General features: G+C 39.9%; 1 protein-coding gene across 1 annotated transcript in view; it reads left to right on the top strand.

The window, feature by feature from the left end:
* Nucleotides 1–614: 614 nt before the first annotated feature.
* Nucleotides 615–22,202, top strand: part of LOC308139028 (solute carrier organic anion transporter family member 1C1-like) — a gene marked incomplete at both ends in the record, with an annotated part of 44,889 nt that continues 23,301 nt past the window's right edge. Inside the window, 5 exons of the mRNA XM_080508343.1 lie at nucleotides 615–710; nucleotides 18,641–18,782; nucleotides 20,563–20,695; nucleotides 21,565–21,686; nucleotides 21,787–21,933. Of these exons, the coding sequence (XP_080364469.1) occupies nucleotides 615–710; nucleotides 18,641–18,782; nucleotides 20,563–20,695; nucleotides 21,565–21,686; nucleotides 21,787–21,933 (640 nt within the window). The remainder of the gene's footprint in view (nucleotides 711–18,640; nucleotides 18,783–20,562; nucleotides 20,696–21,564; nucleotides 21,687–21,786; nucleotides 21,934–22,202) is intronic.

Genomic DNA, 22,202 nt, shown 5'->3' on the forward strand with positions numbered 1-22,202 from the left:
AGCTGATTGTTGTCTTAATTCATGCAAAGTGACTGAAAGGTACTAGAACATCGAGAGTGCAGACAGTGGCCTGACACACAATGTTTATCATTAAACAAGATTTATTTAGCAGACAGCAACCCGGGTTTACCTCATGAATCGCACTCAAGTGGTTTTTGTATGGTTTTAGTTCAGGGGAGGGAGGCGGCTCACAGATTTAAGATTGTTGTTCACAGCCCGGGGTTTATGCTTTATTTAGTCACATGGTGTCAGTTACGACCCGAACAATACAGAAAGGCACGTAGGCTGATATGTAGGAATGTGGATTGAAATAGTTAGCTGGAAATACAAAAACAACCTGTATTCAGAAAGTGTGCACCCGTCGTCACCGGTGACTTTTTAAGTTGTGCGCCGAGTTATTTCAATCTGAAGTCAAATGAAACCCGAGGCCGGCGGGGCCGCGCTTGTACGCCGGTCTCTGACGGCCACTCTGAACATGTTTCTGTTTGTGTGCCGAGGATGAGAAGTGGGTCACATGCTTGAATTATCCATTTGCAGGGCTGCATGACTCAGTGCCAAGAAATTGCATTACGTGGGAGACTTCCGCCAAAGAGACACGCAGACGTTCCTGCAGGATGGAGGAGAGAGTGGAACAAGGACACGCGCAGGAGAACGGACACAGTGACGGCACGGCCAGAGAAGCTCGCCCGTCTCCCTGCACCAGTCTGAGGGTACACACACACACACACACACACACACACACACACACACACACACACACACACACACACACACACACACACACACACACACACACACACACACACACGTGTATATGGATGCCTGGGTCACAAAGCTTCAGTTGAGAGTTATTTGTGTGTGTGTGTGTGTGTGTGTGTGTGTGTGTGTGTGTGTGTGTGTGTGTGTGTGTGTGTGTGTGTGTGTGTGTGTGTGTGTGTGTGTGTGGTGCGTTTAAGTGTGTGTTGCTGAATCACACGCTCTTTTATAATGTTTCCTTTCACACTATGGTGTGTTTATAAAGAGAGCAGTACCAATTAAACCTCATTAGACTAACAGGTGTAACTTCTTAAAAGATGGTGTGTGTGTAAGAAATTCTGTATATTTTAGTCAAGTTCACTGTGTGGGAGTTAATCATGCCTCCTCTCTCTTCTGTTTCATACACTCCTGGTTTTTACTCTCAGGCTTCATCCTCGCACATAAATCTCCCATTGCTTTATGTCAAATCAATTGATTAACGAATGAATGAATGAATGAATGTATATAAGGCAGTATTTGAGAGGCAGTTAACACACCAACAAACAACTGTGAACAAACATGTTAACACATGAATCCTCGTAGCACAACCAGACAAAAAGTTTCATTTCATTTATTTGTCTATTTGAATGGAACAGTACATATTAATGTACAAGCCATATCTTTACTATAAAGAAGCTGGCTTTAGCACAAGGCTAATTTCCATCCGTTGTTCCACATAAAACCATACAAACTTCCTAGCATATAATGACAATGTAGTAAAACAAAGACACTATTAAATAATTCTTCTATTATAATCTATTATAATCAAAGTACAAATATTAAGGTAAAGTGCCTGCTTTTATTTATTTGTTGTTTGTTTGTTTTGTTTTTTTAAGTGCATGATTTTCTCAGCGATTGCAAGTTTGGTTGTTAGTCAGCCATGTCTTGTGCCGTTTCTTAAAACTAACAAAGGTGGAGCGTTCTGGGATAACTGGAGTCATAGTATTCCACTTAATTACTGTCTAAGAGATATCTGTCCACCAGGGTAGAGAAACCTGATAAAAAGTAAAGAGTGTAGTTTAAAATTTATATGGAATTTCTTAAACCTATATGGAAATAAAGAGAAAACAAGAAGGCCGTTGCTCGGCTAATCCCCCGCCGGAGGGCTTTATATTTTCTCACAAAGCCAGCTCTAAGGCAGCACACTTGGTACACTAGAGGGTGTTCCATGGGTCCTAGTAGATAATTATGTAGAATCTGAAAGGTCTTCTTCATAAGCTATGTCAAAATACGTCTCCAGAGCCCAAAAGGTGTTTTTATGCACTTAGTGACCCTGTGACCTGATGTGCAAATGAGGTCATGGTCACCATAGTGCCCCTTCTCCCCAGGTGGAGTGTCCATGTGTGAAGTTTGGTGACTGTGGGCCCAGGAACTGCTGAGAAATGAGGAGAAATGTTTATATGAAAATACATGTATTGTGCAACCATGACGAGCAAACTTCAGACCCTACCAATCTTCAAGGTCAAGGTCAGGTCACTTGGTGTACTGGAGGTTATCCCTGGAGTGTGTATCATGTGTGTATAAAATTTCAGAGCCCTAGCTCAAAAACCTAGGCCTCCAGAGCCCAAAATGTGTTTTTAAGCACTTCGTGACCCTGTGACCTACTTAATATGCAAATTAGGTCAAGGTCACCATAGCATCCCTTCCCCCTCTGAGATGTATCCACATGTGAAGTTTGGTCACTGTGGGCCCAGGGGTTGCCGAGATATAGGTAGAAACGTTCGAACGGACGGACGTGCGGAGACTGTTTCAAGATCCCCCTTCGGGGCCTATCAGCCACGGCGGGGGGATAATAAGATGACATGTCTCTACCAGAAATCTGCAGCCTGTGGCTCTACAGCTCCTCTGTGGTGGTGAAAAGGTAATTTGGTAAAACAGCTCAAACGGAAACAATAAGTAAAACTCCTCAAAATTATTCATACAGGAATAACGGTCAAATTGAAATGATTGACTAAAGTCGCTAGTATGGCTTTTTTTAGGACAAGAAAAAAAAAGGGTGAATAAGAACAAAGGAATAAATGGAGAAAATGAAAAAGAAAAAGAAAATGAAGTAATTCATCAAGAAAAAGAAAAAAGGGGGAAAATAGCTAGTATAGTGCAGACTGCGCTAACAATTGGAAGCACACTGGCAGCTATTAACAGTTAAATGGCTAAAGTGGGAATATCAATTAAAAGATGTGGAAACATTTCTAAAAATGGCCACAAAAGCTAAAAATCTAATAAAATATATCTAAATTCTGCCACAGACACTTCGTGAATGCAACCTCAGTTTTCCTATGTAGGCTATAGATGATTTGCTCTTCTTCATTTCAGGTAATTATCACGTTTTCAACATCAGAAAAATGTTATTTGGTGGAAAATCCTGAAAATGGCTCTTCTGGTCATAAAGGTTGCCGACCCCAGCTCTATGGTAAACAACAGTAGTTGCATCAAGTTTGATAGTTGCAGGGTAACATACTATATATGGACCCACTCATATGACTTCCTCTTTTAAGATGAATACATTGAGCGAGCAGGCCTCTGATGATTATTTTTAATTGTCAATGAATCTCACCAGCTCATAACAAAGACACCTTTTGAGTTTTTTTTACATTTATAAGCAAGTACAACATCAAACAAAAAGTGCAACTTGGCCTGAGGTGCTGCATGTGATCTTATCCGGTTAATGGTGTAAGGTTTGCTCTCATCACATGAAGATTAGCGCCCTGCTTTTCTTTGACTTTACACGACGAATACGACTGTATCCACATAACTTTCTTCACTTTTGGAGGAGTTTGTTCACGTGACATCGGTGGTCGGATCCACTGCATCCGTGAAGTTTTTATACCAGGTTCCCCAGGTGGAGAGTTTCTTTCAAGGTCTCGATTCCTCTCTGCAGAAACTGCCGGAGGTGACGGAGCGCTCTTACTGCACATATGCAAGCCAGATCAACCCCCGTGGAGCTAATCAGACTTGGAACAAGTCCAGAACAAGAACAAAAACAAGAACAAGAACATTCTTCGATGCCTCAGTAACAAGGATTTATTTTATTATGTCCAAAAGAGCTCTCTAAATTACTTTCTCGTCTCCGCTTCTCTGCAGCTCAACACTGAACCCATGCATCAATCAACATCATTTAAGAATGGCCAATCAGATCGAATCAGACCAATCAGGTCCAAGAGATCTGATTGGTCAGGGGGCGCAGTTGTTACTCTCACTGTGATCTTATCAGAAGGTATCCTGCTTGGGAGCAAGTTAGACAGTTTATTAGCACATGAGCTGAGGTCTATACTACAAAGCATGATAACTTCAAGGATTAAGCCTAACATGGCGGCCCGTAGTGGTACGACTCGCAGTGCATATTCCAGTTTTCTTGTCCATATTGGGAGGTCAATAGTTGAGACTCACCCCTGATCGCATCCGATGCGTCATCAGTCCATACAGATGTCAGGTTCTTTTGATTTCGTTCACATTTATAGCGTATTGTTCTCCGCACACATCTCTGGTTTCATTACAAATACAAGCAATAGCATCCTCCTGTGGACCAGCATACTAACTACATTGTTGTCAGTGTGTCCCCTGCTGCAGTGTAAACACACTCCTTTTTTTTTTTTTTTTAACAGATGAGGTGTTGAAACGGTGTTGAAATGTTATCTTGTAAACGGGGTCTGAGAAATACAATTATAGTATTGGTGTGCTCTTTTAACTGGGTCTGCTGGTGAAAACAGATTTAATTGCTATGAGAGGGAAATATATGATATCACATGGAAACATGTGGAGTATATACAAAGATCCATATCTGAAAAGAACTGGCAGAATTGAGAATACTGTAGTTTTGGACCCTTGTGCATCAAATCGGTACAAATATAAAATATCTCTGATTGTAAGACGGCCTCACCTTCCCAAGGCTCATATGTGTGAGAAGTTTTTATGAAGCCATTGATTCAGCTTTTCAAACTAAATACACACAATAAGAACTTAACAGCTGTTGTAAACATTTTCAAATACTCGTATTGGGACACAGACACATGCAGCGCATGCTTAACAGTACAACCAAATTTCTCAGATGTTTCCTGGTTTAGAAACGGCCTCCAGTGTCCTCAGCCTATTATTTGCACATCACCCCACACTTCACAGAACTTGGCATAAATCAAAGCAATTTTTTTAGGAAAAATATTCATCTTGTCGTGTAAATGGGGCATCAGATATAAGGTTGAGAGACAACGTTTCACGTGACAACACCTAGTGTGCTGCTGCAGTGTAAACCCACTCCTTTATTTTTTAGCGGACTGACAAAGATGTAGCTAGTATGCCGGGACATGTGAGGGCGCTGTTGCTTGTTTTTGTTATGAAACCAAACAGACGTGTGTGCAGAGAACAGTAAGTTACAAATGTAAAGAAAATGTAAAGCACCTGAAATCCAAATGGACTGATGACATCAGATTTTATATATATATATATTTTTTTTACTGTTCGTATTAAACTACTGATATGGACGATAAAATTAGAACATGACTGCAAGTCATATCACTATGGGTCTGCCATGTTTGTTTACAAACACAGGAGCAGAAGGAACTATTTTCAATGGGGGGGTTTGCATGTGCAGTAGGAGCGCTCCATCGCCTCCGGCAGTCTCTGCAGGAGGGATTAGCGACCGTAAAAGAATCTTTCCACTTTGGGAGCCGGTATAAAAACTTTGCAGATACACTCTTAATTGTTGCCGTGTAAACGGGGCCTGAGTTATTTTGTTTTGTAGGAACAGTAATGCCCCGACAGTTGCACACTCCTGTTCAGTACAACTTTCTGTATAATGCAAACTTTTTCAAGAATTTTTAATCACAATGTAACTTTAGCCCATTCGTATAAATTGATCTCAGTATTTTGATAGACATACTTGATTTTCCAAATTCATGAAGGCAAACGTGTTCAATAGCACATTTGCTCAGTGTGATTACTTTAGCTTTCATATGCATTGTGAGATCAATAAAGGCTTATCTTATTTGTGTTATTTTTAAAGTATTTCATGTATCTGATGAACCCATGAAGACAAATCTCTTGTAAAGCAGGACCTGGCTGCGTTGACATTTCTTGATTGCTCTCAGAGCAAAGTTGTGTGACTGGTTTCTGACATTGTCTTTCAGTCATCTTAAACCAGTCATTGTAGTCAAAGTATGCAGAAGACCATCTGATTACACGTCAGTCCCACCCGTCGGTGCCACTCCTGTCAGCTAAGAACAGAAAAGAGAATTCAACTGGAGTCGGACGTGACGTCGCCTCGTCTCAGGACTCAATGTTTTCTGCAGAATTCAGATGCTGTGGTCAGAATAAGGTGGGAAAGCAGAGACACTTTCTGCATTGTGTCAATAGTTCACTGCTGCTGGTGAAGGTGTGATGCGTTGGCTTCTTTCTTGAAACAACCTTCTGTTCCTCAGTACCAAAGTAGTGCCGTTTAATTGACCATGTTCATTCCTTTATGAGCATGATGTGCACAACGTCTCATATGTTCCAATATGTTGCTTGAACATCTCTGTGAAGGCCAGTTGAGAACAGTCATCTCACTGTCAGCAGATCTCAATCGAATAGAGCGCTTTTAACATCTTTTTTTCTTTTTAATTAGTGTTTTAACAACAAAAGAAAAATGGATATAAATGAATGGTTTAAAAAGTAGGAGGGTCATTCAACGCAATGCATGTAGGGGACAAGAAAAATAAAGACATAAAGACAGTATCAATTTCATCAGTATCAAGCAAAGCCCAATCTGCCCTCTACATGCGAACTATAGTCGATGATTGTCCGTTGTCCCATTAGTAAAAACTTAATTCAAGACACAATGAGATAAGGAACCCAAATAAATAAATAAAAATAACACAATTGGATGTGAAAACTAAGACGTAAATAGTTAAGTGAGAGAAATAATAAAAGACAACAGCAGAAGGAGACAGAAAATAAATGGGAGGAGGGGAGGCATCGAGTTAGTTTCTGGGTGAATAGTAATGTTTGATAGGTATTTTATGAAGAGTTGCCAGGTTTCATTGAAAACAGAATTAGACAGTGCATGAAAATCTAATCTTTTGCAGTTTAAAGTGAGCAATCAAAACATCTAAAGAGATTTATTAATTGATGTGCAGCCGTTAAAAATGTGCTGTATCTGTTTGATGCTCTACTTTCAACATGGACTTGCATTTCTAGAGGTGTTGACTGAAAGCAATTGTAATCTTTCCCTGTTGGACAAGGAAAGATTACAAAAAGGTGAGGAAAGTAGCCGCTCACCTTTCAACAAGCAGATTAGTACATGGACCATGAGAGGGTTTCACCAAAAGGTGAGCCAAACTTTGGAAAAACATTAAGCAGCATGTATACATTCTATTTATAAAGGTAATGTGTGATCTAAAAGAGATGCTGTAGAAATTGAGGTCGACCCACACATTATAATGTTATGACTGATCACTAATATATATCGTCGAATCATCACGTAAGCCTTAATGGAAGCCACTTGTGGTCATTATCTACATACGTTTTAGTCTGTTTTAGATTTAGTTTTTGGAGAACCATTTTCATGTGAGTTGCCAATGTAAAATCATTTTTTTTGTCCTTTTATTTTTTCCATTTTGCACAGATAAAGTTTCTCAAAAATCTGAACACATGATGTCATAACTTTGTCTCACGAAGAGTGCAGACATCATTCAGAAAGATACAACTATCCCCGATGCATGCAAAACCACTTGACCTATTTCATCTACCTGTCATCTAAAGTTTATTCTGCGTTCCATTACAATACAAGTGTCATTTAGAGATAAAAGCCCTTGAATCAAAAACACTCACGCTAATTGCTGTCGGCTTCAGCAACTGCCCGATATTTCTGTGGCCTCCTGGTGTGATATGCAAACGGATCATTGAGATTTCACCCTAAAATAAAGTTGTAAACCTCCAAAATATTAACTCAAAGTACGTCTCCCGTCGGCAACATGAAAAGTTTCAATAGCCTCAAAGTGAGATCAGACACTCTTGTTGCTTTTTCCTCACATGAAAGTGAAGTGAGACAATAGCGTTCAAGCAGCTTTTGATAATACAGTCTGCAGCCGCAGGACAGAATTATTTCTTCTCAGAATTGTTCGGTTCCTCGACCGGCTGGGTGGGACATGGCACGGCCCGCTTCCACTCTAATCCGGTATTATTCTTCACTTTCTGTTAATTCCATAAATAACACTGGGTTTCTGGTGCCAGGTTATCTTTACTTTTCTTAATTTCTTAATTATTATCTTGCATCAAACACTGTCTCAGAGCTACACACACACACACACACACACACACACACACACACACACACACACACGCACACACACACACGCACACACACACACGCACACGCACTTACTGGTTTGTTTCATTTACAATCAATCTCTGTATTTGGACCGCTCTCATTAACAAGCAAAAACTCTGCCTAAGAAGCCCATGTTATTCTAAGTGTATTACAGCAAGCGGTTTGAATGATCACACAGTCTTAATTGTGAATTTATTTTTTAGTGATCTTTAATCACAATGAGGCCAGTGATTTTTCAGCGATTGGGAAAAACACCGCTTCAAAAGGAGAGAAAGACAAAGTTACAATACATGCTATTGTTGCAAAAATCCCAAAACAAGCAACACATTATTCAGAAGGAAAAAGTAATCCAAGGTATTACTTTTCCTAACACTATAAATATTACTCGCCTCATGAGGCGTCATTGACGATATTGAAAGTCACATCTTTGTCGTCCATGCATATAGTGCAAAACAGCCTTTGTTTCTTCATCTGTTGCACGTAATGTATGTTGAAGTTTTTCTTGGAAATGCCTGAAGGAAAATTCATTCATGGTTAGAGGTTTGCAGAGTGTGGGAGGATGAACCCATTCTCCTCCCCAAAATATGCTGGAACTGAAGCTGCACTGCAACCCCCTCGGCCCACCAAATCTCAAGCCGTTTCACACAATTGTGATTTTTGACTGAATGCCAGACTTCTCAATGTTTTTCACGTCAAACGAAATCACCATCAACCATTTGCTGTACAGAGTTGCAAAACTCCTGGAATTTCCAAAGTTCCAGCAAGTTGATCAATTGAATTGTAGTTCTAAATAGAGAACTTAAATATGGTTGGGGAAATATATTTTAGGATAATCCTGAGTAAAATGACCAGATTTCATGCATCTATAGTTGAATATCTGTGCCATTCCTCAATCACATGAACATAGTACACAGCTTACCGTAGGGCTGTTGAGGCCCCGTCCCCTATTGCATGTAGGGAGGCGTATACATTTCTCCAAAACATGGACAGATGTCGAGAATCCTGGAATACTTTTTAGCCCAGAGCACAAGACTATTTAAGCCACACATTTTGTAGTAATACAAAAGTTAACAAATTTGATGTATTACTTATTTGTTTAACTTACAAATATCACATAGAAATATTAATGGTGTGGAGTTTAAATGGTTCTACGATGCATCGCCATTCAAACACTGACAATTTTGCATTGATACAGCGACAAAACTTAAATCTATTATAATGAATATTTCCCAAATTTTCCATCTTAACTTTACTGGAAACTTTCCACCGTGTTGCCACCTATAAATTTGGCCAACTGTTTCCAAATAAATACCCCAAAAAAACTGCAAAATAAAAATATCCCATACAAAGTGGATGGGAGAGGCACCTTATGGAGGAGATCAATGGAGAGGCATGCACACGCAATTTCCTCTGGAACTTTCTAGACTTATCATTTTGATTTGTAGCCATCATACTTACTGTTCACCAAATTCAGGTCTAAAAAAAATTTATTTTATAAAAGTAGTTATTGGTCGTACCCTCATACTTTCACACTTGTTTCTTGCTTTAAACTCTGAAGAGTTGAAGGTAAAAGCCTCTTGAACTCCTTCCATTGTGTCACTCCTGAAGAACCCTTCAAGAAAAGCTTCTATTAATGCGCCTCCCAGTCTTGGCTATATATTATTAGGGACTATGTGTTGCACAATATATTGCAAATTTAACTTTAATTTCAGATCAACGTGTGAGGTTGGATATGGCCAAAGACCATCTGCGCTACAGAAAATCTTTCTGTGCTGAAAAATGTAATTGATAGGGAGATTAATCACAATTAACTCACAAAAACAAAACCATTTTGACTCACAGAGAAAGATATTTAAATGTTTATATTTGTGAATTGTATTGCAACACTAAACAACATTATACATTATGTTAACCTTGTATCATGCATTAATTTGGCATTCAGCAAGAAAAACTCAAATAAGCTCCAGTTGTAGCTCTTCCAATTGCTTTTGCCACATCAAGGTTCTGCAAAATGCAATAAGACCAGTAACCTCTAACAAAACAATGCATCGTTTTTAGACATCACTGAAACTTGTGTGAGCCAAAGTTTTTGTTAACACATGTAGAATGCACTGACACTGAGACTTATTACCCTTTTGAGGGTCATTACTCACTAAAAAAACAGTTGAGAGTTTGAAGGAAGTATTTATCTTTTGCATTTCCTCTCATCATCTCCACAGCTGAGAAAACATTAACAAACTACAACAGGGATCAGGCTTGAATGGTAAATAGGAAAATGAGCTTTCACATGGTGGCGTGCAGGGGATGTGTATGCATGCAATATAGTGGGCTCTTGTTCTTTATGCCCTTTGGTCAAATCTGGCGGTCTGCACAATCTACTTGTAGGCCACTGATGGGCTATTTATCACTAAATCATGTCAATGGACGCTCTATATGAGTAACATGCATTCGTGAGACAAGTTGTAAGTCTTTGACAATCTCAAACCCCAGATTATCACATGTACTGTATGTTTCCAAGTGTGTTACTCAAACCTCCTCATAGCTTCCCTCTAACTTTGTTAACATGTCTTTACCAGAACTGGTTGAGTCGTCAGCTGCTTCCAATTCGGCTCTAAACATATGACCTAAAGGTCAAACTCTGCAACACCTTCAATGCCAATGACGTACACGTTGCTGTTGCCTGTGTTGACATATTTACATTACTTGACTACTTCAATCAGTCCACTTATGCAATACAACAAATCCGTTTTCACTCTACGTCTATGAAACACATACATTTTGTAAATTTTTGGATCACACATAGAGAAATTGTGATTAATCAACTCAATGTTCACTATTGATAATATAACATTTTGAAATATGACAATGTTTTGCCTCCTTGGTATGATAATTAGGTGTGCAGACCATGAGAAACGCCTCTCTGTGTACAGTTTTCAACTGAATGTCACTGCAATGTAGCTCCTTGAGATGAGACATGTCGTTAAAGTCTATCCTCCGTAAAGGTCTATCCTTGGTCCTCTCCTGTTTTCATTGTATCTGCTCCCGCTAGGATCTGTTCTCCGTAGATTTGGGGTGTCATTTCACTTGTATGCTGATGACAGCCAAATCTATGTGCCCCTGAAGCGTGAGAATGCTTTCAGTGCCACTCAACTTTTGGAGTGTATTGAAGGAATCAAATCCTGGATGTCTGCTAACTTTTTACATTTTAATGACAGAAAGACTGAAGTCCTCCTAGTGGGGCCGAGCACTTCTGGTACTGCCGCCTCGGTGAACCTAGGATCGCTGACACAGTATGTCAAACCAACCGTTTCTAATCTGGGAGTAAGGATGGATCAACATTTTAAATTTGACACACAGATTAGTGCTGTGGTGAAGGCGAGTTTTTTCCACCTGAGGCAACTCGCAAAGATAAAGTCCTCACTTTCGAAATATCATTTCGAAATCCTGATCCATGCGTTTATCACAACACGGCTGGACTATTGCAACGCTCTTTACACTGGCATCAGTCAGTCCTTGCTGACACGCCTGCAGCTGGTTCAGAACGCTGCAGCACGCCTTTTGACTGGCTCACGAAAACATGATCATGTTTCACCTGTTCTCTCTTCTCTGCACTGGCTCCCAGTACGATATAGAATTGATTTTAAAATTCTGTTATTTGTTTTTAAAAGTCTCAATGGCCTTGCCCCTCGATGCCTGTCCGACCTGCTCGTGTCGTACTCCCCAGCACGTTCACTCAGGTCAGCTGATCAAGCGTTGCTCTCGGTCCCTCAGACGCATCGTAGACTAAGAGGAGACCGAGCGTTTTCTGTGGTTGGTCCAAAACTGTGGAATGAGCTTCCTCTGTTTATTAGACAGGCTGACTCAATTCATGTTTTTAAATCACATCTTAAAACTTGCATGTTCTCTTCGGCTTTTAACCAGTGTTGAAGTTGACTTTTATTGTTCCAAGTGTATTTTGTGCGGCCACTGTATTGTTGTATTTATAATTGTTTTGTTATGTTGTTGTACAGCACTTTGGTCAACTGAGTTGTTTTTAATAGGGCTTTATAAATAAATTGGATTGGAAAGTAACGCCTTTCCGGCAGTGTCAAGTGAAAGTGAATATGATTGTAATTTTGAAGGTAGTATTTAAGGCTACGTGTCCACATAATGTTTGTGCATTGTAGTCCCTGCTATTGTCCTATCCATCAGTATGACGTGTCTGTCGGATTCATTGTGTGGCGCGACTCACATGCGTTTCTCACATTTGACTGCAGTAAGGAAGGTGGCTTGCTGTACTGGAACCTTGACCACAAGCCATGACTTATTTACAAACACCAGTGCTTTAAGTGGGCCAGTATGTACCAGTACGCAGTACCGCCACTTTAAAATATTACCCCTCAGCATACCAGGACTTTTTTCTAGCATACGGCAATAAGATACAATACAATAAGACGCTACTTTTATCACACACTTTGACCCCGGCGGCTTAAACAACAACTTGTGGCTTTCTACGGGTAAACGAGCTTCATGCTGATGATACATGGATGATGCATTCAGGAACATCACGTTACTCCGCATTGCAGCCCTCCGTGGCTCAGCAATCGTCCTCCTCAGAGGAAAATCTCCTCTCCTCACAATCACAATCAACCAATACTTTGTGAACAGGGATGCAACCTTCAGTGTTTATGCATTTTTGCAGTAATTCACTGGCCCTCTTCCCCTCATTTTTTCTTTTTAAATTTGGTGCAGCTTATGTAAATTTTTCTTAAATAGTGTATACTATACTGTCTGTGGCCCATATTGCATAATCATTGATAACATCGCCATTTTTCACAATTACACACTATTGTCCCTTGTTTGTACAAGAGACTCACAGCAGGTCACTAAGGGGTGGGGTACCGGCACTTATTTTTTTCCACTTAAAGCACTGACAAGCATGCAGGCTGAAAGAGTTTACTGAGATGCGCATTCATACGAAACACAAGAGTAGCTTTCTTCCATTTGAGCTTCGCTTTAAACAATCACTTAAATGATTAGAACCACCAACATGAACATGCTGAGTCACTTCACTAAACTCTTGGAAATGTGAACTGTTTTGCAAAATAGGATGGGAGGGCCTCTCTCTTGATTTGTTTCTTTTAATAACAGTAAATATGCAACAGCATTCACAGTCGTCTCACAGCACTTAACTTTCTAATTTAAAGAGAAAAAGAACATCTGCCTCCATTGGTTAAAGTTGGAGGACAGTAACATGAGCAATAAGAGGACGGAGAGAGAACAGACTGCAGCACGTTGAGTCAAAGTTAACAACAAGTAATAGTTGCTTAGAAATGCAGGCTTGATGCATGAAGACTTCTAAAATGAAAAAGGCAGCTGTGCCTCAGTTAGTCCAGCAGGTCATTTTCCACTTCCTGTGTTGTGATTTTTGTTCCCTCTCTTGTCCTGTCCAACATGTCAAAGTAAGAGAGTGGGGAAGATACTGAACTGTTTCCATTGGTGTGCGTGCGTGTGTGTAACTGTGAAGTGCATTCCAACGGATTTAGCTCTAAATGTGCTATGCAATTATAGTTTATTGAATATTTGCTATTAAAAAAGCCTCTAAGAGGTGCAAGTGTAAAGTAGCTTATACTTTTGTAGATGGCTCGTTGAAATGTTTGGAAATGGAGAATTTCTTCTGTAGTTGTTGAAGAATATTTCTATTGGTGATTTTCTGGAGTGAACTAAATGTTATTTATATAAACTAAATGGATTGGAAACTGGAAAAAAAAGCATGTCATATTTGACAACTTTTAGTTAAAATAATGTCTGAAGAGGCTAAAATTACGACGAGAAGTCCTCAAAAAGCTTTTGTATTCCTCTTGCCTCATCCTGATCATCACATGGCAACACAGTACCAGTGTCCTGCAAAAGAATCACGTCTTATTGAAATGTTTTACTTAATATGGCTAGTTTGAAAGAAACAAGAAAGCTGACCACACGTGGTTACTTGCCCCATAAAGGGTTAACTAAAGAATGGGTTCAGGGTGACCAGAGCTAGTCCAGACTATAAGCCAAGCCAAACAGGAAAGTTCTAAGCTTAAACTTAAAGACTGTGCTGGCCTCCGAAAGTCCAACTCGGCGCCTTATTCTAAAAGAGGCGAGGCTGAAAGCTCCGCCGCTCCTCTTCATTTTTGGAAACTGAAGGAAGCACCAATAGGCCAACCGCCTGGGAACAACGTGTTCAGCTGTAATATGATTCAATCTACTCTCAATCTCTGTTCCACTTTCTTGCATAAGGTTTTACAGGAAGAACAAAACAAAGATTTTTGTCACAGACTTTCTTGTACTCGGTTAAACACTCAATAAGTCATGGGAAACTTGTTTATTTAACAACAGTATAATAATCATTCAGGCTTAACTCTGCCGGGAACATTGGAAGCATAAAAACATGCGTGGCGAAACATAATGCTGCTTGTGGGATTGGCGTGCTCAGATTCCTATTGAGCTGTTGGAGCAGCTCAACCAGATGAAACATAATGAATATAATAAATACAGTCACTGGCATGTACTTTTATGCGTTGAAAGCACAAGAGGTTGTTGCTTTGTGCCAACATTTCACTGTAGAAATACTGCATAACTGAATAAATTGGCGCAGTTTATGAATTTCTTTTTGTTTTTATTGTACTTTGCGTTTACAGAGACTATACTTGGCCTATTGTGCTACTCTTTGTCTGTAGTAATACATTCTATTGATGCTATAGGTGAGTGTCATTTCTGAGAAGGAAGCTGCGTGCCATTACAAAGTGTTAAACTGGTTTGTCCTTTTCGAGCGAGAGAGAGACAAAATAGTAATTTATGGACATTGTTTGACGAGATTAAATGATTGAAGCCAGGGGTGTCAACCATGTCAAACATGGTTCATGTGACCTTTGTCACTCATAAATAATGGCAGCTGAAATGATGTGACTGGTTCCACCTTGTAAATGGAAAAAAGTGGCATGACTGTTGATTATCAACGCGAATGGCTGAAAGGTACAGTTTGTAATATTTAAGTATTGTCACTTTTGTGCACTGGATGGCAGCAGTGAGTCGCTGTTCCTTCGTTCAGCACTTTTTATTGCTTCTTAGAGCTTCAGTGCTCATCAAATTTCCCTTTCCTTCTAATGCCCGAATCTGCTGCTGCTTCTTCTGTTATTACGTTGAATGTCGCTTGATTGATGACGTGACTTTGCACCATCTTGGGGTACGAAGTGGTACTACAAGACTGATTAACATTTCTATGTTGTTTCTGGGATCTGTTGCAGCAGGGGTCATCACTCCGACTGCTCCTATTACTACAGGAACCACATCAGCTTTCCTTTTATAAGTTCCGCTTTGTCCCACCCTTGCCCAGTGTTTGGGAAATCTGTTGACAAATGGGCTACTGGATCATGGCAGTTTCCATAGCAACTGATGCAGACATTACTGCCTGAGATCCTACTGGATGAGGTTTGTCTGCAGCAGGACTCTGCTACCGCCGGGCCCTTGGCTTCCTGGTAAAAGACAGGGGCTCTAACCATTGCTCTATGCAGCTGCAGATAGGGTTGCAAAGGGGTGGAAAATTACCTGTACATTTCTGAAAATAAGTTTGGGAATTTGGGGAAATATTGGTTTATAATCAATGGATTTGTTTCTCCACTGATGCGGTATTGTCCAGTCCGCATCACAATGCATCGTAGAAACAACAAAAATTCAACACTCTTAACATTTACATGTGATATTTGCAAGTTAAAAAATAATAGTGCATTAAATTTGTTAAATATACTACCACATAATATCATCCAAATATACTTAACTTTGTATAGTCCACAGGCTCAAATGTGTGGCTTCAATAGTCTTGTGCTCTGGGCTCAAGTCCAGCCCAGGATTCTAGGAATCATGAAGGAGACGTGGTCAGTATCCCCGCTGTGTGCATGTGATTGAGGAATGGCATATACATTCAACTGTACTTGTATGAAATCTTGTTTTATTCAAGATTATGCTAAAATATATTTTCATCAACTATACTTTTCTATTTGAAGCCAAACTTCAACATAGTAAATTCCTGGTTTATTCCCATTCATTCTTATAGATCCCATTGAATCACATACGATTTCATTTATTCCCAAGGAAAGTTTCCAAGTTTGAAAATTCCCCAACTTTTTCAAACCTCGGTGCAGATAGAGATATGTTGAGTTATTATATCACATGCCTTGTATACATTATACGCAGCTAAGCTATGCAATTTTAAACCTAACCTTTATTATTAAGTCTTTGGTTAGCTGCTATACACAATTGTTTTATGATTCTCTGATGTGACCAGATGTCATCCTTTATAATATCTTTTTTTTTTTTTATCTGTCAATCAACAACAATGCACAGTTTTTGACATGACAAGGACAAGCTGCAGGTTTCACGGCAAATCCTGAAAGACTGCTGGCGCTGATACCAGACCGCCGTCAGAGAGGCCAGAACAGAGTACCTGTCGAACATTATTGAGTCTAATTCTCACAACCCTTGTGTGTTATTTATAACCATAGAGTCTGTTCTGGACTCACCTCAGCCTGTGTTCACAGAGGAGTCCCCAGAAATGTGCGATAGCTTCCTGCACTTTTTTATTGATAAAGTTGCTACCGCGAGGGCTCTCATCACCACACTTGCATCTGACCCCTCTGACCACGTTCCTCCCTCAGCTGTGCTTGATGCCTTTGAACCAGTGTCCTTGATTGCAGTGCAAAAAGTGGTTGGCCAGATGAAGCCATCCGGCTCTCCGTGTGACATTGTCCCGCCTCACTTTTTTTAAAGAGGTTTTTCCTTGTATAGGGCTGTCAGTTGTGGCCATTATTAACAGCAGTTTGTCTTCTGGTGTTGTCCCCCAAGGTTTTAAACATGCTGTGGTGCAACCCCTGCTTAAGAAACCTGGTCTTGATTGTGGTATGCTAGCCAACTATAGACCTATCTCCAAGCTGCCTTTTATATCAAAAATCCTGGAGAAAATTGTCCATACTCAGTTGAAATCATTCCTAGATGAGCATGATATCCTGGAGGTTTTCCAGTCTGGTTTTAAAACATTGCATAGTACTGAGTCAGCCCTTTTAAGAGTTTTTAATGATATCCTCGTGGCGGTTGACGGCGGTGACCATGTGGTCCTTGTCCTGCTGGACCTGACTGCAGCGTTCGACACTGTGGACCACAATATTTTAGTATCGCGTCTGCAGCACATAGTGGGCATTGGTGGTACTGCCCTAAATTGGGTCAGATCTTATCTTGGGGGAAGATCCATGAGTGTACTCCTTGGTGGCTCTGAGTCCCACACTGCGCCACTGTTATATGGGGTTCCACAGGGTTCTATTTTAGGGCCACTGCTCTTCTCCCTGTACCTGCTTCCCCTGGGTGCCATTCTGAGGAAACACGGCATCTCTTTTCACCTTTATGCAGACGACAGTCAGATTTATGTGCCACTGAAAAAGGACAATGCCTCATTGAAATTACTTCTGTCTTGTCTTGAAGACATCAAAACGTGGATGTCGCTGAACTTTTTAAAATTTAATGAAAAAAAGACAGAAGTGATGGTGTTCGGCCCGAGTGCCACTAGTGAACCGCCCTCGGCCGATTTCGGCCCACTGAGACAATACATTAAGCCGTTAGTCTCCAACTTGGGTTTTAAAATGGACAGTGATTTTAAACTGGACCGGCAGATAGGGGCTATAGTGAAGTCCAGCTTCTTTCACCTGAGGCAGCTGGAAAAGGTAAAGCCCTTTCTTACACAGAAGCACCTAGAAGCAGTAATCCACGCTTTTTTTACATCTCGGCTGGATTACTGCAACTCACTTTACTTTGGAGTCACCAGTCTTCCCTCACCCTCCAGTTGGTGCAGAACTCGCCTCTTAACTGGGGCCTGTGCATTTTATTTGTTTTTAAATCTTTAAATGGTCTCGCCCCGCCTTACCTCTCTGAGCTGCTTCATCCATACGCTCCTGCTCGGTGCCTCAGGTCAGCTGACCGGCTGCTCCTGGAGGTACCGAGGTCCAAACGGAAGCTCAGAGGGGAAAGAGCCTTTTCCACTGCCGGTCCTAACCTCTGGAATGCCCTCCCCCTCCCTGTTAGACAAGCCCCCTCACTGTCCATTTTTAAAACTCGTCTTAAAGCACATTTTTATTCTTTGGCTTTTACCTCAGCGTGAGACTCTGGTGTGGTTTTAGTGCCTTCGTTTTTTTTTTTTTTATTGCTTTAACCTTTTATGTTTTGTTTATTGTTTCAACATCTTATTGTTTTTATTGTTTTAATGTTTTTATTTTGCGACTTATATTTTTATTTACAATGTACAGCGCTTTGTTTCAGCTGCGGCTGCTTAAAAGCGCTTTATAAATAAAGTTGATTGATTGACAGGCACTTTTTCAACTCCCTCTCTTTGCTCATCGTTTGTCAAAACAGCAACCACTCAGTCATTTAAATTGTTTCGAATAATCATCTTGTTCATTTTCTCCTTTCGTGTACCCATGTATTCTTGTATGCAATTATAAAATTCTTGTCTTTTCTTCCCCTTCTTCTCTTTTTTTCCCCCAGATGTTTTTGGTGGCTTTGTCCTTTGCCTATTTTGCAAAGGCTCTGTCGGGGAGCTACATGAAGAGCACAATAACCCAGCTGGAGAGGCGCTTCGACATCCCCAGTTACCTAATAGGTGTCATTGATGGGAGCTTTGAGATAGGTGAGCCGGCCTGCCAATCACTGACACCACGTTTTTTTCTTGGTCTTTTTATAATCTGTCATGAGCTCCCCTCCCACCACTCTGTGTCTGAGGTGAAAATATTAATGGATCATCGAGATATTCACGCAGGATTCATCAAGAAAGATGCTGATGTTTTCGTGTGTGTGTGTGTGTGTGTGTGTGTGTCATATGTTGCACAGGGACATAATCCACAGGCACATTCATTTTTTCTTTCTAGAACAAGTTCATTTTGACTTGACTTGAGAACAAACTGGAGGTAGAGAGTGACCCTCTGGCCAAATACAAAATGACCTGTCGAACTGCGCAGCTTTTTTTTTTTTTTTTTTTCCCCCACCCGTTTTTAAAAACCTGCCTTTTTTCTGTAAAGCATTCCCTCTCAGCTCTGGACTTGCAGCTCATTGCTCATTTCCAAGACAATATCTGACTGGAGGTAAGATGGATAAAACAGTGAAAACTTATTGATACTTTGACAGTTACTCGCTATGATGACTCACTAAATGTCAACTAATAAATACATAAAAAACATTTTTAAGAACACAATTCTTAAGCCAAGAGTTGTGAAATAAGTACAACATGTATGACTGAAAACTGATCATATTTTATGCAGAATTATATAAATTATATAATTGTATGAATTATATGAATGATTTTATTTTAACTTTTTTGAGAAAAATCTGTGGTTTTAACAAAGAAAATACAAATACACATTTTAAGATTGACCAAACATTTTTTAAAACATTAATATGATTAAAAGGAAATGTACAAACCACATTTGAAGAAATGAAACAGCTTATAATATATGTCAAATGAAAGTTAAGAAAAAAATACAAAGAAACATTTTAAGAATGACAATAAAAAACATTTTGAAGACTAACATAATATGAAAAGCAAAATGTACAAAACATATTCAAAGAAGTAAGACAAATAAATAGCTGATGAAGTAGTGCAGTGTTCATGATGTGTGATTCAAGCTGTGTTAGAGGTGCTCACAGTCAAAGAAGTATTTTCTTCCTGGTTGAATTAAAGCTTAAGCTCCAGAGCACAATAAATTGATGGTGAATTCCTGCATGTTTACACTGTATTTCAGTCCCAACAAAACTGTACTTACAAACATATGCAGGTGAATGTTTGGTATGCGGTTCGTTGTGGTGGCGTATGAATGCCAAAGAGTTTGAAAAGAATGTGACAGACTGTGAGCACCGGCCCTTCTGGCAGAGGAGGAAGTGATGTGGTTAAGTTGTGTGCAGTCGTAGTCGAATACTTCACATGCGGCTACCTCCATCTCTCCATACCCCGTGAAAGCCGATTCTCTCATGTGGCCTAGGCAACAGGCTTTTTCTATAGGACTGTTGCTGGGGTAACAGAGAGGCAGAGCATGGCAGCGGGAAAAGAAAGTGCAAAAAACAAGAGAATGGGAGAACAGAGAGGGAGGGAGGGTAATTATTGGTAAAGAGGAGTGCGAAGAGTGATGACTGTTGCTGTTGGCGCCAGCCAGATGAGCTCAGCTGTTTGGCAACACGTCTGTGTGCACATGCCGCCTTTTTCATCGCCTCTGCGTTGATTTTAATTTATGCAAGGAACATTTCTTTTTTTAATAAACAGCATGCAAGAAATAAATAGATGCCTGTGGAGTTAAGTTGAAAGAAAACATACCGACTGCACATGATTTTACTTAATGCTGCAAATACCATGAATATAAAGCTTACAAATAAAGGTCACAAATGCTAAATCTAAACATCCTGTGCCCCCTCGCTTCCAGGTAACTTGCTGGTGATCGCCTTCGTCAGTTACTTTGGGGCCAAGCTCCACAGGCCAAAGATCATTGCTGTGGGTTGTGTACTGATGTCTATCGGCACCTTCATCATCGCTCTGCCTCACTTCATCATTGGACGGTGAGAAAAAGCCAAGCGGGCTTTATTACGGTTTCACTTTTTCACAATATGTGATATTTACGCTATATGTGTGATGAGAGTTGCAAAGGAGTGAAAACTGTCCGGTAAATTTCTAGAAAGTTTCTGGTAAATTTCCATGGGGAGTTAAGCTGGTTATTTGGGAAATATTTGTTATAATCTATTATTTTGTCACTACAATGGTGCAGATTTGTCCATTTATTGATATTCATTGATTGAACCAGTCCAATTTGTCAATTTTTTTGTCAAGATTCTGCTTCAAATATATTTTCACCCACTATATTTAGTGAGCCAAATTTCAATTGAGTAAATTCATAGTATATTCCGATTTATTCCCATACATTTTCATTTATTCCCTGGAAAGTTTTCAACTTTGAAAATTCCAGGAATGTTGCAGACCTGTCTGTGATGCCGTTAAAAATATGTTTGCCACCTTGGATGCAATGCCAAAATTATGTTTTTATATTTATTGATTAAGATCATTAATTATTTGGCATAGTGCATACATATTTAATAATGTTAGAAAAATAAGGTTTTTTTTTTTTTTTTTTTACTCAAAATGAACATTAAAACTTAATTGTCCTTGAAGCTTTGATGGAGATCTGTACCTCCGATTCTGTCAATATTCATTTTAAGTTACGTTACAACTCATTTTCTTTAGTCTTTTTTTTTTTTAAATGTACATTACTGTACCTATTTTAAGCGTATGTTTATTTTAGTTGCATTAAAGAATATAGGGCATAATGCCATTGAGATATGTAAAGATTCCTGAAAGCTCTCTTATAACTGCTATAACTGTGGCCACTACTTCCTTCTCGCACAATTTTGAACCGCCTGTGCTTTGTGAACAGCTATGAGTTTGAAACGTCGGTGCGGTGGGTCATGAACTCAACCAATAATCCCTCTCCGTGTCCAGTGGGCTCACCAGCAGACCACACACAAGATGGTAAACTACCTCAAGTGCCAGCTGCAGGTGAGCCTTTACACACACACACACACACACACACACGCACACACACACACACGCAGGTTATTTGTGTGTGAGTTGAGATGTCCTGATGACCCGTTTTCAGGGTGTGAAGGAGAGTCCAACTTGTCTATGTGGATCTACGTGCTTCTGGGAAATGTGCTGCGTGGGATCGGAGAGACACCAGTTCAACCTCTGGGGATTTCTTATATCGACGATTTCACGACTGAGGAGAACGCCGCGCTCTATGTTGGTAAGATGAACAGCTGCCACTGCCGAAAATTCAAATTACCACCAATAAGTGAAATACTATCATTTCATGTGCAACATGTTTCCTAAACTTAAATAACATTACACATCCAACTTTAAATATGTGATCCATACATGCAATAAATGACAAATGTTGCTTGACTTTTTTACTTAAGTTAAGCTTTTTAGCTTAAATTTCTGTTATAAAAATGATTGTGTGGAAGAGAAGAGAAATAACAATTATTGCACAAATCTCCCTCTGGTTGTAGCTTT

This window comes from Blennius ocellaris, assembly GCF_963422515.1.
Source record: "Blennius ocellaris genome assembly, chromosome: 2".
NCBI lineage: Eukaryota > Metazoa > Chordata > Actinopteri > Blenniiformes > Blenniidae > Blennius > Blennius ocellaris.